At 39.3% G+C, this 18,711-nt stretch overlaps 2 protein-coding genes and 1 pseudogene across 2 annotated transcripts; all 3 read left to right on the top strand.

Annotated features, from left to right (window-relative positions):
• Positions 1 to 784: 784 nt before the first annotated feature.
• LOC125316514 (ankyrin repeat-containing protein BDA1-like) lies at positions 785 to 3,111 on the top strand. The gene is made up of 2 exons (XM_048284920.1): positions 785 to 1,378; positions 2,333 to 3,111. Exons 1-2 carry the CDS (start codon positions 785 to 787, stop codon positions 3,059 to 3,061), a joined length of 1,323 nt encoding a protein of 440 aa, XP_048140877.1. The 3' UTR covers positions 3,062 to 3,111.
• Positions 3,112 to 8,748: 5,637 nt separating this feature from the next.
• On the top strand, positions 8,749 to 11,116 carry LOC125316506 (annotated as a pseudogene).
• Positions 11,117 to 15,713: 4,597 nt separating this feature from the next.
• Positions 15,714 to 16,464, top strand: LOC125316505 (E3 ubiquitin-protein ligase RGLG2-like). The gene is made up of 2 exons (XM_048284863.1): positions 15,714 to 15,941; positions 16,123 to 16,464. Exons 1-2 carry the CDS (start codon positions 15,756 to 15,758, stop codon positions 16,462 to 16,464), a joined length of 528 nt encoding a protein of 175 aa, XP_048140820.1. The 5' UTR covers positions 15,714 to 15,755.
• The last annotated feature ends 2,247 nt before the right edge of the window (positions 16,465 to 18,711 follow it).

Raw genomic sequence — 18,711 nt, 5'->3', positions numbered from 1 at the left:
ATAAATATGAAAGATGATTTTGTTATTTTTATTTAGAACTAAAATCAGTTCTAATTTTTTATGCAGAAATGACTGAAAAAGATTAATCAAAATTTAGGTGTCAACGGGATACTGAATGAACTAATGCATGAACAAAAAGGTCCCCAAGAGCCATTGAATTTTTCATGGGAAGATACGCATGTTTTCTGATGGCTTGAATAGTGTTTTGGCCTTTTTTTAACTTTTATTGTGTGAAGGCTACGGATGGTTCAAGAGCAATAATTGTGTGGATTTTTTTGTTGCTTTATGAATGTAAGAAGATATGGGCGATTGTTCAGCACTGTAATCAAGCCATAGAACTCCAAGTGAGCTTCGAGTTGTAGTACGTAGTACGAGTATTTTGCATTCCGATGAAGAATTTCTCTCTCCGATTTGTATTTGTCTCCTTGTTTTAAATTTCCAAAGTCACAATTATTGTTTTGAGCAGATACCATCTTTGCGAGCCGCGTGGGTGGGACACCCTCCGCTGCTACTCAGTACTCCCCACAACTCGCAAGTAGTGGCTGAGAAATGGCACCCAACAATTAATTTAAAAAAAAAAAAAGAGGGAAAATTCAGACCACAATTAATTTCGGAACTTCGCATGTAAGTTCTCTAAAGAGAAAAATCCACCGACCGATTGAATGATGAACAATGACTGCGTTGACTATGGCCCTATTTATGACTTCTCATGTCCGCCACTCCGGCTTCCATCTATCATCAACGAGCCAAGGCCCCTCTTCTCCTACATTTCCCTCCTCAAACAATGAGCCTTCAAGAAGCAATAGCAGCCGATAGTGTCAATGAGCTCTACAGCTTAATTGAGAGGGACGAAAACATCTTAGATCATGGATCCCAGGGCCCCTTCCCCAATACTCCACTACACGTTGCCGCAGAGCAGGGGAAAACTAAAGTGGCCATGGAGATAGCCACCTTGAAGCCGCCGTTCGCTCGAAAGCTGAATCGAGGGGGTTACAGCCCCATGCACTTGGCTTTGCAAAAGAAGCATTATGGCACTGTGAGGGCACTGATGACCCTCAACCCCGAGTTGGTCCGAGTCCGAGGACGAGGCGGGATCACCCCTTTTCATTTCGTTGCCGGGGAAAAAGGAGACAACGCAAATGAGAATGTCGAGCTCCTAGAACTCCTGGCCGAATTCCTATGGGCTAAGTCGTCCATCGAAGACTTGACGAACCAATGCGAGATTGCGGTTCACGTTGCCCTCAAGAACCACAACCTCGAAGGATTCAAGGTTTTGTTTGGATGGCTTAAGCGAGTCAATCTAACAGAAATCTTAGACTGGAAAGACCAAGATGGTAACACTGTCTTACATATTGCTATTTTAAAAAGGCAGCCCGAGGTATGGTTCTTCAATTTCATGGATGTGTTTGCTTTTATTATTTGATCCTTCGATTTGACGTAATATACTCCTCGAACAAATGTTATGATAATGAAATACCGGGGATTGAAAGTACATGGATTGAGAAACATTGATAGAGAGGAGATTTGAACTAAGTTTTGGGTAACTTTATATTATTTAATATTATCACTTTACGTTGACATTTGACGCTTGACGATTGACGCTTGACGATTGACACTTGACGCTTGACGTTGTACGGCATGGTGTTGTAAACTGTAGTAATATCCATAATTTACATGCTAGGAGTGGTCCAATGGAAACACAAGAAAATCATCAACAAAAATGATTTATCAAATGACATGATATATTATTGGTGATTATTGTGATAATCGGACCATATTGAAGCCTCCACAAGTAAGAAATCTAACACATCCTATTATAAATCAATTGTGATCACTAATGATCTCTTTGTTAACGGGAGAATTTGATCCCTGATTAGATTGAATCTTATGCATAAAGGATATAAATATACCTGTCTAGGATAGTCCTCCTTTTCATAGCAAAAGAACTCACGTACAACATGTAATTGAATCCTAAACCTTTCGGTTGACTTGATCGGGTCCTAAACTTCTATGAGAAATCATAGTCATTCCGTTCAGTAGTTTTGCGAATTTGTCAAAATGCTACAACTCACACGCCTAGCTATCATTCATATAATTTCAGGTAAGATGACTATATATCACCTTTTGAATACATTTGGGATGTCATTACATGGGTTGAAATGATTGGATTTGACAAATAAGGTTTTAGTAAACTTTTTCCATGGTACATCGGTCCATGCATCACTAGTATGCCCAAACTCACATGGCATGAGCTCACTTTGTGCACGACAGTAAAAACGATTGGGATTGAAGGGATGGATACTTCATTTTGTTCCCTCTGCATTTCTTCCAGATCATCAACCTGTTGATTGGGCATGTCAAAGTAAATGTGAAGAACTTCCAGGGTGAGACGGCTCTAGATATCTTCCGAGCGAATCCTACCAGCGATCAAGATCTGGCGAAGAAGTTACAAGATCCTACTCTCAGTAAAAACATCTGTTTATCAGAGTTTTTAAGAAGTCGACTAACACCGTACGAGCGGATCGTATTTGAACTCGGCTTCAGAGATGAATCCGTTCGCGACATAGTCCTTATAGTGGCTGCCTTAATTACGACTGCCACATACCAAGCCATGCTCACTCCTCCAGGAGGATACTGGCAGGATGACTCTTCAAATCTCCCGGCCAATTCCAGCGGCATCCCCGCTGGAAAACCACATCGAGCTGGAAGCATTATCTTGAGCGGCGCATATCTGTACGCGTTCACGACCCTCAACAGTTTTGTTTTCTTTGCCTCCATTGGCACAATCTGTATGATGGCTTTTCCCCTACTACCCCACGCTTCCCTGGTTTACTCGTTAGCGGTTTATGTTGGTTTTGCCTACTTTGCTACCCTTATGATCGAATTCACGAGATCGGATGCGGTCGTGGGAATCGTCATAACGGCATGTGTTTTTAGCTTGCTGCTGGTCTTGTTGGCGGCCCAGTGGAAGGCGTGGTCAAAGCACAACCGGCTCCTATGCGGAATCGATGCCACAGGGAGACGCATCGGCCATTTCCCAAAACTGAAGCATGGAAAATAGTTTGCAAGTGTTCTTCTCGTGTGTGCAATATGATACCTATGTTTCTAGTCCCCAGGTTTGTAAAAGCTAAGACTCTTCTTATTACTGCAATATAGCGTTATTCTCACAGTCACCCAAAAACTGTTACACTAACAACGTCCTTCTCTAAAATATTATGACTGTGAAAAGTAGAGGGAGTGAAAAATCTTCTTTTTCTCTTTTCCTATTTCCATATTGTTAAAGATCTCTTCCATTTCACTCCCTCCGCTTTTCTCTTCCATCTATTTATTTCTATTGTACTATGTAGTTGTCCTTCTCAAATCCTTTTGAGTTCAAAGGTACCAGTTGTGTTCCTTCCATCTAGTTATTTCTATTGTACTATGCACTTTAAGGGTTAGTGTCATATTTTATTGAAGCTACAGTGTATCGTTAGATTTAGTCTACTTTTATTTTATTCATCGCAATCTAACATGCTTATCTATAAATTCGTATATATAAAATTTCTTTTTTTTAAAAAATTTCTTCATTAAAAATTCTTTTTTGTATTGATTCTCTTTCTCATCTTAATAATTTCGATTACATCCTACCTTGAAGCGATATGCTTCAATTTATTTATAAACTTACCGACTTATGATGAAGTAATGCCATTTCTTCTCTTAGATATATTCTATATCACGAAAAGTTAATTGCTAGTTAGATGCTAAGCGCGCCTCAACTTGATCAATGAGCGGGCACCAAACTTGTCCCAATGTGAACTTGCTTGGAATGAGACAGGTAAGACTTGTTCGGGTCGATTTTCGAGTTAAATGGGCTCCGTTGCTCACCTCTAAATTTGATTAGATAAATTGAAAACAAGGGGACCTAACTAGAAAAGCGATGAAAGGGTTGAAAAGTAAAACTTAACCTACTTTTTATGTGGGGATTACATTGGGGTTTTTATATTCGTTTTGAGTGGGGAGTTTAAAATGTGCACTACTAATTAAGAATCAGACTGCAAATAAAGAACTTTGGTTTTAGCTTTTTTCATATGCGAATTAGTTATAATCTATGCAACTTTAGCAGAGATGCGAAGATCAATCGTATATAAGCTTGTTGAGAACAAGCTTCTAAAAGGACATCATTAGTCAACCTGAAGATATGTGGACTGGCATTACAATTATGTTACTTAACAACTAGCCTTCACGATCTTCCTCCATGCACAGGTAGAATTACTGCTGGGTGTCGCAGACCACGATCATTTGATTTGCTTGATTTAAGATGATGCCATCCCTGTGACGTAGTTGGATTAATTCGTAGGCCAGTCAATCTGGACTCAATCGAGAGAGATTTCTAGAGTACATGACGTTTATGGAGAAAATGAAAAGGAGAAAAGGCTCGATTGAGAACAAATTCCTAAAGCATGCGACGTCTACTCAAAAAATCAAAAGTATAAGGGCTTGGCTAACCCAAAACAAAAGTTCGGTGGCTATATTGGACTTTTTCCCCCAATAATATCCACACGTAAGAAAATTACTGTTCCAATTTGGACTCAGGCACGCTAACATCTGAATTTTTGTCAACAATTCAAAGTCTTATTCTTAATAACAAAGCACGATATATAGTTAAGGACACACTCTCATCCCTCAATACAGATCTAACATCGTAAATATTCGGCGGCCAATCACCACTAGATTCAGTGATTAGCATAGCCGAGATTTCCCTCTCTATTTGCAATGACTTGCGGTGCGTGTCTAAGATCAATGTCCTAATTACCATCGCCATGCAGAATCACCAATAAATGTTGAAAGAACACGGATCAAATACGTGTAAGGAACTACCAAATATATATATATATATATATATATATATATATATATATATATATATATAAATCTAGTTTGAGAGAGTAAAACCCTCAAATTTGACCTAAATCTAAATCGAAGGGAGAGAGCGGACTAATCTCGGAAGCATTGTAGAGCCACATCATGAGCATCCTCCTCGGTAACTGCTCACTGGACGAATGGCCAAACTAGTCTCCACGTACATTCAAGATCACCTGCATAAATTTATTCGCGCACATAAACTCCCAGAACATATCAGAAAAGAAAAGAAAGACAAAAGGGAGAAAAGGGAGAGGGGTGAGGAGGGAGAGAAGGTCCTCTCTCTCCCTTAGTGTTGGCACTTCAGCGGTGGCTTCTGCTAGGGAAAAGGAGAGAAACCCTAAGGAGAACAGGGGAGATAGTCTATTTGGGATTTGCTAGACTTGAAAATTTTTTATGTATCTCAAGAACTCATTGAGTTTTATTCTAATATATGAATGAATTCTTTCCGACAAAAAAAAAAAGCAAAGAAAGAGATCTTATTCTTAATAAAAATTAGAAAATAGCTAAAAGAAGAAGAAGAAAGAAACACTAGCTGAAAACTAAAAAAAATAATAATAAAGAAAGAAAGAAAGAAAGAGTCGTTCAAATTTCTTAATAAAAAGGCCGGCCCAGATTGCGCAGCCCAATTTGGCCAACTCCCCATTTTTTTTTTTATTGATTTGGGCCTGGTTTGATGATATTGTGGATGTCTGGTTTTAAATTTCTCGATCACTAAACTGAGTTGCTTGTCATGTGTTCGTCGAAATGCCTGAGTGAAACTCGTGTGCAAATCTGAGGAGTGTTATCATGCTTGGCATCTGGATTGGTTGTTGTTCGGTACAGACGTTTAAAACTCCCGTCATGTGTAATGTTGTTTAACTGGGTATGTCATCGAAGCATGTTCCCGGGATTGAAGTTTGTTTCTGCTGGTTGTCGAAGAAGTTGAGAGAGGTCTTGAGTGAATTTACCTGTAAAAAGTTTTTTTGATGATTTTTTTTGTAGTAAGATGTATGAGCGTGAGGGCCCAAAACATTCTGCATTGCTTATTTCGCAACTTAAGGTTGAATTTGAAGTCGATTTCGATATTCGCTTGAAAAAGTGATCGGGATTGAAAACTATTTTTCACTGATAGGAATTAAACCTTTTCTAGAAGCCTCTGGATTAACATGTTGCATTATAGAGTCATTTTCCTAGATGCTCACCACTTGTTCGACGAAATGCATAAGTCAGATTCGTGATTGTTAGCTTGTGTTATGGATGGTTTGCAAAGCAATCCGTTATGTCTCAGATGGTTTTGTTCAAAAAAACTAACTAGTTGCGGTGTCTGCTAGTCCATTTCCTGTCAACCGAGATTTTCCTTCGCTTATTGATGGTCTGATTTTATTGTCTCTGAGTACTTTACTGACCGCCCCTTTCTGCTATCTTATGCATTCTATGTGACTCAATGGTGATTAGCAGAGGTTCCCGGTGAAAAATATGGTTTCAAATCACTGACGCACATGATGATTTTCCGGTAAATTTCACTAGCCGAATTCCAGTTTTACGCTATCTTCCTATGCATATTGGTACTGTTTGATTCATATTTGTGAAACCTTTAGTGGTTAGTGGTGGTGGAAGTGAGGGTTAACGGTAGTGGCCGAAGATGATAGTTCACTGGGGTTATCCGGTGACACAGGAACGTGCTATGGTCGGTTCACTATAAATATTAATTCGGACATAATGCTCCACATTGATGGGCCCAAAAGTTGCTGAAAATAAGCCTGACTTTTCTCGTCGTGATTTGAGGATCTCTGTGTGACAAAAACTTCATGCAAATATGATGCCACTTTGATATGTCTGCATATACTTTTGTATGCTGAGTCGAAAGACGAAATTCTTGTTAATAATGCTGTACTTGTTAGGAATTTGTTGGGATCATGGCTGTCAGAGCGGCGTATGTCTTGAATTCGCTTGTTTCATAGTTTAAAGTGTCATACATGATCAAGATCTGTTGGATACCTGACTGTAAACGTTACCATTGACTGAAATTTGCAGGAACTCCATTGGAATTTGATGGCTGTGACCCTCGAGCTTCAATTTAACCTCAATTTGATCCTAATTTGAGACTATACTCATCATAAGAGCTTACACACACGTGAGAAGATATTGCATCATTGCTGATTTGATTTTTGCCAAATGCTTGTATTTCGGGTCTTGTGTACTCTGTTTCAGTACTGATCGTAACTCGTAAGAGCTTACAACACGACGTTACGACTACCCTCTGCTTTTGTGCTTGATCACCTCCTATTGGGCTGGCAATCAAAGCTAGCAGGCCGCCCGGTTCCTCCTGATCAGCAACTCACATGTTTCTCCTTAAAAAGACAACTGACAAATCCTAAGTGAAATATCTGAACTGACTTTTGCTGATGTATTTTGCGTTTTGGAATTGCCGTTTTGTTGTGCTTTTCTTTGGCAAGCAGTGAACATGGTCGCCACTCAGATTGAGCAGCCAAAGCTCACAAACACAATCATAAGGTCAGTCTCACTGTTCTCCATCGGACTTCATGTATTAAGCTCGTTCTGCACTTCTCAGACTTTGCTGGTTTGTATCTGGTTTGATTTTCCGCTCGAATTTGGGAGTCCTATTTTCTTGGCCTTGAAGTGAAGCAAGCATATGATGGCATATTTATTTCACATCAAAAATATGGGAATGATATTTTGAAGTAATTGAAAATGGAATCACTCAAACCAATTCATACTCCCGTAGTAGAACGGTTGATGCTACGAATGAAGGCACAGGTGAACTGATAAATCCCATTTATTTCAAAAGCACTATTGGGAGTTTCATATATTTGGCTTCTACTTGGGCCGATATTGCCTATGGAGTGAGAATTATTAGCAGGTTTATGGGAAAACCCTATCAATCACATTTGCATGCAGTAAAAGAATTTTACGGTATGTCGATGGAACTTGTAACCACGAAATTCTACATTCTTGTACTGAAGATTTCAGTTTATCGGGGTACACAAACAGTGATTGGTACCGAGAATCGGAAGAGTACTTTTTGATATGCTTTTTTCCTCGGATCGGGAGTGATTTCTTGGTCCTAAAAAAAAAACAGCAAGTTGTTGCACTCTCGACAGCCGAAGCAAAATACATGACGTTAGCTTCAGCGGCTTATTAGGCGATATGGCTTCATAGGGTGCTGAATGAACTAATGCATGAACAAAAAGGTCCCCAAAAGCCATTGAATTTTTCATGGGAAGATACGCATGTTTTCTGATGGCTTGGACAGTGTTTTGGCCTTTTTTGGACTTTTATTGTGTGAAGGCTACGGATGGTTCAAGAGCAATAATCGTGTGGATTTTTTGTTGCTTTATGATTGTAAGAAGGTATGGGCGATTGTTCAGCACTGTAATCAAGCCATAGAACTCCAAGTGAGCTTCGAGTTGTAGTACGTAGTACGAGTATTTTGCATTCCAATGAAGAATTTCTCTCTCCGATTTGTTTTTGTTTCCTTCTTTTAAATTTCCAAAGTCACAATTATTGTTTTGGTTCCGACAGTTTTGAGCAGATACCATCTTTGGGAGCCGGGTGGGTGGGGACACCCTCCGCTGCTACTCAGTACTCCCCACAACATGCAAGTAGTGGCTGAGAAATGGCACCCAACAATTAATTTTTAAAAAAAAAAAGAGGGAAAATTCAGACCACAATTAGTTACGAAACTTCGCATGTAAGTTCTCTAAAGAGAAAAATTCCCCGACCGATTGAATCATGAACAATGACTGCGTCGACTATGGCCCTACTTATGACTTCGCATGTCCGCCACTCCTGCTTCCATCCATCATCAACGAGCCAAAGCCCCTCTACATTTCCCTCCTCAAAACAATGAGCCTTCAAGAAGCAATAGCAGCTGATAGTGTTAATGAGCTCTACAGCTCAATTGAGCAGGACGAAAACATCTTAGATCATGGATCCCAGGGCCCCTTCCCAAATACTCCACTACACGTTGCTGCGGAGCAAGGGAAAACTAAAGTGGCCATGGAGATAGCCACCTTGAAGCCGCAGTTCGCTCGGAAGCTGAATCGAGGGGGTTACAGCCCCATGCACTTGGCTTTGCAAAAGAAGCATTATCGCACCGTGAGGGCACCGATGACCCTCGACCCTGAATTGGTTCGAGTCCGAGGAAGAGGCGGGATCACCCCTTTGCATTTTGTAGCCGGGGAAAGAGGAGACAATGGGTGGGACAACGTGGAGCTCCTAGAACTCCTGGCTGAATTCCTATCTGCTTGCAAATTGTCCATTGAAGATTTGACGAACCAATGCGAGACTGCGGTTCATGTCGCCGTCGGGACGGGCAATAGCGAAGCATTCAAGGTTTTGTTTGGATGGCTTAAGCGAGTCCATCTGACGCGAATCTTGGACTGAAAAGACCAACATGGTGACACCGTCTTACATATTGCTGCATCAGAAAAGCAGCCCGAGGTATACTTCATCGGTTTCATGGTTATTCGCGCTTTTGTTTTGGGATCCTTCAATTCAAGCATAATCTTATCTAGGAACAATGTTTTGGTTGGAGGATACAGAGAAAAAGGAAGGAAAGAAAAGGAATGTTATAGAGAGATCCACCCTGTTCTAAGTTGAGAAAAAAAGTTATGATCAAAATTGTTTCCCTCGGAACTCCTACAAACTCAGCTTTCGACTCTTTACATCACCATCACTTCTACAGAACACAACAATAACTTAATGATTCTTTTCGTTTCTTTCATTTTTCCTTTTGATTAGCAAAATCTCTTTCCTTCTTTCGATATCAGTCCATCCGAACATATCGTACGAGATATAAGCTAGTCAAACGGATGCTAACAAAGGACAATCCGACAAAAACCATAAAATAATCACGTTGTGGAAGGGAGAATTGCTCCCGAATCAGTTGAACACCATGCATAGAGGATATATATATATATATATACACACACACACACCTGTCTTAGGTAGTCTTTCTCTTCATAGCAAAAGACCTAAGGTACAAAATGTAATTAAATCCTAAACATTTTAGTTGAAGTGATTAAGTCCTAAAATTTTTATAAAAACTTTTGGTCATTTCGGCCATCACTTCAGTGGATTGGCCAATGTTATTTACTACTCGCATGATCACTTACTAGGTATCACCTCGACCATTTCTAGTAAAAGGACTAAATCTCACTTTTTAAAATAGACTCGGGATTTCATTACATTGGGCGGAATGATTGTATTTAATAAGTAAGGTTAAATAAACTTATTCCCATTGTACAGCGGCCGTTGCATCACTACACTAGCATCATCGAACTCCAATAGACATATGGCCATGAGCTCATTTTGTGTACGATAGTAAAGCTTGTGACAAAGCAGTGATTGAAATTGACGGGAACCGTGTACTTTAATTTCTTTTCCTCCGCAATTTTTTTTCCAGATCATGAAGCTGTTGATTGGGTACACGGCTGTAAAAGCGAAGAACTTCCGGGGTAAGACGGCTCTGGACATCTTCCAAGAGAATCCTAGCGGCGACCAAGATCTAGCGAATAGGTCACGCCGTCTAGGACGTCGGGCAATTACTCCTACCCTCTCTCTATCACAGTTTTTTAGCAAGGAACTAACTTCCTTTGAGAAGTGCGCAAATTTTTTCAGAATCCCAGATGAATCCGCTCGCAACATAATCCTCTTAGTGTCTTCCTTAATCGCGGCTGCCACTTACCAAGCTGCTCTCACTCCTCCAGGAGGATACTTGCAGGATTCCTCTTCAAATCCCACAGCAAATTCCACCGTTGTTACCGCCAATTCCAGCAGCGTGGCTACCGGAAAAACACATGGAGCCAGAGATAGTATCCGGAGACGTTCGGGACTCTATGAGTACGCAATGCTCAATAGCCTGGCCTTTTTCGCCTCCATCGCCACAATCTGGGCTACCACTTTTACTGTAGAGGCCAACCCTCTGTTTCACATCCCTATACCCCTGCTCTGCCTTGCTTACTCTGTTTCTCTTATTGTCCAAACTCCGCAAGACCGTGAGGTGGTAGCAATTTACCTACTTGTACTTGCTGTGTTCTGTTTGATCGCCGTGTTTGGTGTCCCCGTGCTCTGGAGGGTAGCGTACACAAGAGTTCGGCGTCGAATCGATGCCACAAGGGGAGGCGTCGCAACTTTCGACGACCGAAAGATTCAACATACTTGGCAAGCATTACTTATTTTCATAATTCTTGTCACGCTAGTTTATTTTTAGTTGCATGTAATGGACTGCTGTATTAATTCCTTGGTCACCGAATGCCCGTAATCATGCTTGAATTCGATGCTTTCCGAATAGCCTTTTTCCTAATCCAGCTTGTGAAAACGAAAAGCACTGAGCGGTAACTCGCAAAGACGGACGCCAGAAGTGCGTACGCACCAAATCGCGAAGAGTGGAATCTCTCGATTTCTTGTATTTCTGCAAAAGACGCAAACTGAGTGATCTGACAAAACACAACAACTAAGCACAGTTGCAATCCTAGATAAACGTAAAAGAACTACTGGATCTTATTATATCACCCAATCAAAGACAAGATATCTTAACGCATTTAAAATGTTAAAACAATAGAAACAGAAAATTCAAATGTTCTATACCAAATGAATGCCCTAAATTTTATAAAATAAAAAATATCGAGATTCAAAATCCTATCTTCATCAAAATGAAAGATGTAAATCCAAACTTGAGGTGCCCCCACATCGTTCTCACATCATTGGAAAAAAAACTCAGCCTCCAGTTTTTGATTTAAGAATGTCGGGTTATTTGATAAAGCATATGTTTTAAAATCCTCTTGGAATTTGGAACCATATCTCTAAAATCAATCAATTGCTTGCTTTAAGAAAAGATCCCCACCAAACTTCAAGATCGATCTATCAATTGATTCTTTAAATAGCCATGATGCTAAAATGCGTAAAAATGTAAGAGATTGAGTTTCCTCTATCAAAAATTCGTACCTTCCTGTTGTATTGGCTACTATATGAAGGCTTCCTATCTCCATCTTTTCGAATTATTAGCTCCTTTTGTAATGCTAGGGATGCCTCTACATTGTTGTACTTCATCTATTTTAAGATAAATTTCAAACAAGGAGCCAAAGAGGAATTGCTTTCTCAAAAGAGAACCCAAAATGTATATTATCTCAAATAAGAACCCGAAGTAGTTAACTAAATCTTAAAGAAGGACTTGGAAAGGGGTCACTTAATCACGACTGCCACTTACCAAGCCACCCTCGGTCCTCCGAGAGAATATTGGCGGGACTCCTCCGCAAATCTCCCGGCAAATTCAACTATAGTTACCGCCAATAATTCCGGCAGCATTGCCATTGGGAGGCCTCATTAAGCCGGAAACATGATCCTGAATAGTTGGGAGCTATTCGGGTTCACCGTCCTCAACAGCACCACTTTTTACGCCTCCATCGGCACAACTGGGTCACCGCTCTTTCACTAATTCCCGACACTTTGATGGTTCACTTCTCTATATCATTTCTCAGCCTTGCCTACATTTTTTTCCCTTGCGATCGATTACCCGCAATACAACCCGGCCGCAGGAATTTTCTTAAGGTCTTTTTGTTACTCCTCGGTGATAGTCGTGTTTTGTCTCCCCTCGTTCGTGGCTATATCATATGGTATCTTCCAATCAAAGATGAGATACCCTAGCACATATAAAAACAACTAGATCCTGTAAATAGCAGGAATATTAGCTCAATATAACGCTCAATAAGGTTTTACTTTTTCTTTTACGTTCATACGCTAAAATATGCTTAAATGGAACTATCGCAATATTAATAAAGATAAAAAAAAAAAAAGGGGGTAATAAAGTAGTAAAAAGAATACATAATTGTTTTCATCTATGAAATAGGTTGAGATGAAAATATATTCACACATATGAACAATAAAGTGTAAAACTTGTGAATAGTAGTGGAGGGTTGATTTGAGTTTGTTATGAAAAGTTGATGAACTAAATTGAACAAATTGAAAGTTGATGGACTAGATTGAATATTTAGAAATAGTTAAAAGATTGTATTGAACATATCAAAAGTTCAAAATCACGCTGCGCCAAAATTTATGGATTATTAGCATCGTTTTCCGAAAGGAAAATACTAAAGGGTCAATCTTCTTTTGGGTGTTGTTAATGAGGATAATATGAAACTAGTCTGTTGACACACCAGCTCCATCATCAGATCCACGAAAATCGCCGCCTTAATAGCTTTGGCCTTTTATGTTTACATGCTCTTTTCTGCTCAATTTGCTCTTGATTCCACAAAAGAAAAACACAGCATCTCCCTACAATCCGCAAGCTAAGAAGAGATTTGCTTGACGATACTTGATATACGTGTAATGGAAGAGATGATCTACATCTGCAATAACATCTTTCAAGTTCAAACATCAATTTAAAACTGAAAACCTTGCAGCGAATTTATGTAACTCTCTCAGACAGCAACAATGGCCACAATTCTTGGCAGCAATCTACATGACATGCTCTAGCATGTCGACCATTCGCGTATCGTAATGATCGTCATGTGCAAATTAATCGAAATCCGAAATCCACCAACGATGGTAAATTTTCAAATTTTCCAATGACTACACCATATAGATTGGCATGAAAATTACGTATGGCCATGCACAATGCACAACTCTGCTGCTTCCAGTTTTTGCTTGTGAATGTTATGTCATCAACCGATGTTAGTATAGGTAAAGTCATTTTCTATGCATATCACTAGAGCGTGAACGACCCTCAGCATAGTGTGTACGTGGTGCGGAAATATACTATCCGGCTATTCAGTAGTTTTTGGCTTTTCTTTGGCATACAGAATGCACCTTTCATTGTTCTTAGCAATCCTATCTTTTGTAACTTTAAAATTCCATTTATTTCACAAAAAATAAATAATCTAGAAAATATTTCCTCAAAATATTTACTTGCATCGTTTGACCTAATTAGCCAATAAAAATTTGTTAATTACTGCCAACAATTTCTATCTAAATATTTTCATGAACAATGAAAATATTTCTTTTTTGCACGTATTTTCGTAAGCGATATAAGCGATTAATTCTAGAAGAATGTTGTCCAAATTATTGATCTCGTGACCTGTCTTTCTTGCCCGGTTGCATCTTGGAATCAGGCATAGTGTCACAGACTCCGGCAACCTCTTGACTAGAATTTTCTTCTTCCCTTGTTATTTCTCTTGCAGCATGTTTGTCAAAGATAATAAATGATGAGTACGGTGACGTCCTGCCTCCACCGTCACAGCGACGACCAGACTAAAAATGAAGGAAAAGTCCACTATTACGCACCCAAAGAATGACATTTTCCACGTGGCGAGATATCATAAGCGAATCGAAAGATACGAAACTGGTCTTGTTTTTCCGCTTATTTTTTGGCGACTGAGAAGGGATTTTGTTAGATTGAAAAAAAAAATCATGTTCTTATATGATTAACGTCAAGATTGTTGCGTATAATTAAGGGTGAGAGAGTTGCAGAAGGAAGCAAAGCAAACTTGTAGTGTACAATCTTAAACAAAGTAGAAAAAAAATTAAACCGCTAATGAACTCCATTGGCCTTGTCTAGTGAGAGAGAAGGCTCTGCTTTTAATTCGTCCTCCTCATTTTGAAACAGCAGCTCTGAGGAACAACCTGCGGGAGGGAGGTGATCTCTGCATGCTTGGAGAACTGAGGTTGGATTTTTCGATTTTCATTCCCCCTCATCGTTTTATGCAATCAAGGCTCACCATGTTCTGATTTATGGATTGAATTTAGTTTTCGAAATTTCTCTTTTTGCCTGCTTCCCGTCGCTCTTTGGTTAACTAGTAGAACATCTAATGATTGTCTGCCAAGAGGGTTAGCAGTTTTTTTGCTCAATCTCGTTGTTTCCTGGGAAGTTTACAGGGAAGCTGTTTGTGAAGTACAGAGCTTTTCAAGAGTCAAGTCTCTGACTTTTATTGGGTGCCTTCACCAGTTTTTCTCAAGAAATGGGTTTTTAATAATAGTATGAGCACAGCTTTTAGGTGGGGCGTTGTTGTCGACCGTAATTTCCGTGAAGAACTGATCAGCTCAAGTGGCGCTCCGCATCAGTTTTGAAGCTTCAACCCCTTCGCTTTTGCCTTAATTTTCTTTGTTGATGATGGCGTTGACTTTATATTTTATCGAGAGTTCAAACGCTCCTACATCCCTATATAGTCTGGATGAAAACCGCTTCTTTCCTGCAGCGCATTTGTTCTGAGACTTTGTGATTGTGATAGCCTTTTCTTTCTTTGCTTTTCGTTTTCACCTGTCTATGATGTCCAGAGAGTTATGATATGATCTCTGGTTTTAGTTTGTCTCTAGTAGATTGTATCTGTTGCTGAATTAGCTGGATCATGAATCCTCTGCGTGTTTCTGTGAAAGGATCGCATTTTCAGGGAAAAGAGTGACAGAATTTGGTTGCATTTAGCATTTGTTTCCTCTGTTTTTCACATGTTGCTTGAGTCACTGTGCTACTGGTAGAAGTGGATGAAAGCGATTTCGCAGCTTATGTAGAGTACCCTTCAAGTCATCCACAATCCACCGTAATTTTTGAAAGTGGTGTGGTTAGGAAACTGTACAATGAAATGCCTTGTTTGATAGTGATCTGCATATGTTTTGTCTGGTTTTTTATCAAGCCAATGAGTTCATATGTGTTGTCTGTGGTTTTTTATCAAGCCAATGAGTTCATAGTATTACATGTTGCGACAATGTTCTATTTACTTAATTCTGTGTACTTGACATGCTTACAATTATGATGGTATTGTTGGTTACAGAGCACTTTCTGGTAGCAGATTAGTGGTGTGAGGCTTGTAATCTTCGTTGAAAACGAGGCTATTGGCAACTGAGAAAGGCGGGACGTGAATATGGGGAATAAAGAATCGAGAAGTAACAGCGGCTACTACTATGATTCGCGCAGTTATGACTCCCGATCATTTCGAAGCTCATCCGATCGCTCTTCATTTTCTGAGAATTACCATGATCATGAAAGAAAAGGCGTGGTACAGTCAAAATACTCCAAAATCGGTGATGATTACAGCTCGCTGGAACAGGTATCTCAACTCTATGTTCTACCTTTCAAGCTTATTTACATTTTGAAAATTAAAGAACACTAGTTTCAGGCTTAATTCATTGAATAAATGCGGAAATACTTTGCATTTGTAGTCTGAGCTATTCCAAAAATATAAAGCACTAGGTTCAAGCTTAATTCACTGAATAAATGTGGAACTGCAGGTCACAAATGCTCTTGCTCAAGCTGGCCTCGAGTCTTCCAATCTTATTGTGGGTATCGATTTCACAAAAAGCAATGAATGGACAGGTGCGCGATCATTCAACCGCAAGAGCCTACATCACCTTGGGCATACCCCTAATCCGTATGAACAGGCAATATCTATAATTGGGAGGACGCTCTCAAGTTTCGATGAAGACAATCTCATTCCTTGTTTCGGTTTTGGCGATGGTCAGTACTTGCGGATGTTGTTACTAGAGGTAACACTAACTGAAAGAGTCGCTAATTACTGGATGGTTGGAATTCCATTGGTTTTGCAGCTACATCATGCGACGGATATATTTTAAAAAATATGACAATCAAGCAAAATAAAGAAAGTAAATATGCCAATCTATATCAATCAAGAAAGTGGATATATCAATCAATTTTTGAAAAGATTTCCTAAATATTTGAATCCACTTTTTAATTCGTAATCTTACGATTAACGATTGAACTCAAATCCTTGCCTAATCGAGTATTCCATCAATAATCCTAATTCTCGATTGTTTGGTAAGTTGCGGATTAGGAAAATTTCCTAATCAACCTGTATTTTAAAAGATATCCACTTTGATGCAAGATACAAGATATGCTCAAATATGCAAACATAAGATATGCAAATATATTCAAGATAGGCAATAAAAATATTTAAAATCATAATTTTACCTATCTTGCAGATATCTTTTCCAATTCGAATTGGATCGAATTGCTTGAGATCGCTTACGGATTGGACCGGCAGAGCTCACATGCACACGGATGATCACGGCGGAGGGACTTTCGATGGGACACTTTGGCAAGTACAACAACACCTGTAGATTTAATAACTTAAACCAGAGCCAAGCCAATAACTAGTGGACTCCTTGAATGTGGTCGCAAGTCAGAGGACTCCACCGAGAATTAAATAAACAATCAAGTAGATGACAAACGCTTGGGCATGATGAAGATGTCGTCTTTGCTCCCAATGAACGAAAGCAAACCTACATGAAAATAAAGTATCGATGCAACAAGGACTTGAACATCTCTGATGGGTTTTACTTGAAGACGACACGTCCACAACTGGGTGAGACCGAATGAGAACCTGCAACAAAAAGAAAGTGGGAAGCTTTCTGGTTCTGGAATTGATAGAACTTAATAACAATAAAAATCTAATGGAGTCAAACAGATTGTTAGAGAAAAAACTTCCCTTTTGATGTCTGAGACTTGAGTCGTTCAACACGTAAATACCTCGACTTATGTAAGTGAATGTCTCTCCATCCCCAAGGTGGAATCTTCTCCAAGTCTTCGTTGAACATTCCTCAATTCAAATCAAATTTCTATCAGAAGCTATCTTGGCCGCCGCTTAGGATTTTGGTTTTACCTGCAAAGAAAAGAAAGAAACTTTTCTCTTCTCTTTTGAAAGCTCTTTTTTTTAATGTGAATTTTCTGTCATGTATTCCTATGTGCGCTCCTTTTCTCCCTACAAGTTTTCTTCATGATTAGTGGGTAAACATGAGAAAACAATAAAGAATTCAAAGTAGAGGCATGAATCCGTAGTGTTTCATAAGATAACGATGGTGAATATCCGAAGGCAAGGATCTTGTCTGGAATTTGTCCACTGATTACGGTGTCTTCGGGAGCACCGTGTAAGTACTTTCATTGAGATTGCTAGACTTTTTGCAGGGACTTGCCAAGAAACCTTCATTGGAAATTACCTAGACGCCTGGATCTTCGTGGATGGTTGTTCAAAGTTCTTGACCCTATTGGTGAAGCCGTGGTCAAAAAGAAAGCCTCAGTCTTCTCCGTCTCTCTCACCTTTTTCACGCTTTCTCCACCTCCTGTCTTTTTCTATGGCCGTGAACCTGTATTGTGGCCGTCAGAATTCTCTCTAGCCGTGTATGACAATTGTGTGGCCTCCATTTTGTGAACCCTAGACATGCTTATTTATAGAGACAGATTTAGGATTACAAATTACCAAATTATTGCCCAAGTTTTCTTTTAATAAATCAATTTTCCTACTTAGCACTTTTATTACCAATTTTCGGCTCCCTATTGATAGTTATGAACTTTGCCCGAATTTGATGCTTTTGTGGGCTCAATCCAAATAATGCAATTGATTCAATTAAGCCCAAAATCTCAAAATAAGTCCATCCACTACCGATCCAATTAAATGCAAAATGTAATGCAATGGATGCTAAAAATAAATATAAAAGATGATTTTGTTATTTTTATTTAGAACTAAAATCAGTTCTAATTTTTTATGCAGAAATTACTGAAAAAGATTAATCAAAATTTAGGTGTCAACGGGATACTGAATGAACTAATGCATGAACAAAAAGGTCCCCAAGAGCCATTGAATTTTTCATGGGAAGATACGCATGTTTTCTGATGGCTTGAATAGTGTTTTGGCCTTTTTTTAACTTTTATTGTGTGAAGGCTACGGATGGTTCAAGAGCAATAATTGTGTGGATTTTTTTGTTGCTTTATGAATGTAAGAAGATATGGGCGATTGTTCAGCACTGTAATCAAGCCATAGAACTCCAAGTGAGCTTCGAGTTGTAGTACGTAGTACGAGTATTTTG

Source organism: Rhodamnia argentea, chromosome 9 (genome assembly GCF_020921035.1).
Source record: "Rhodamnia argentea isolate NSW1041297 chromosome 9, ASM2092103v1, whole genome shotgun sequence".
Taxonomy (NCBI): Eukaryota; Viridiplantae; Streptophyta; class Magnoliopsida; order Myrtales; family Myrtaceae; genus Rhodamnia; species Rhodamnia argentea.
This window is presented reverse-complemented; position numbering and strand designations above follow the sequence as displayed.

Bases quoted from the DNA above. Each gene is read 5' to 3' on its own strand.
- LOC125316505 (XM_048284863.1), top strand. From the start codon at position 15,756: ATGGGGAATAAAGAATCGAGAAGTAACAGCGGCTACTACTATGATTCG. The intron at 15,942-16,122 runs GTATCTCAACTC...GTGGAACTGCAG, and splicing joins ATTACAGCTCGCTGGAACAG to GTCACAAATGCTCTTGCTCA.
- LOC125316514 (XM_048284920.1), top strand. From the start codon at position 785: ATGAGCCTTCAAGAAGCAATAGCAGCCGATAGTGTCAATGAGCTCTAC. The intron at 1,379-2,332 runs GTATGGTTCTTC...CATTTCTTCCAG, and splicing joins TTTTAAAAAGGCAGCCCGAG to ATCATCAACCTGTTGATTGG.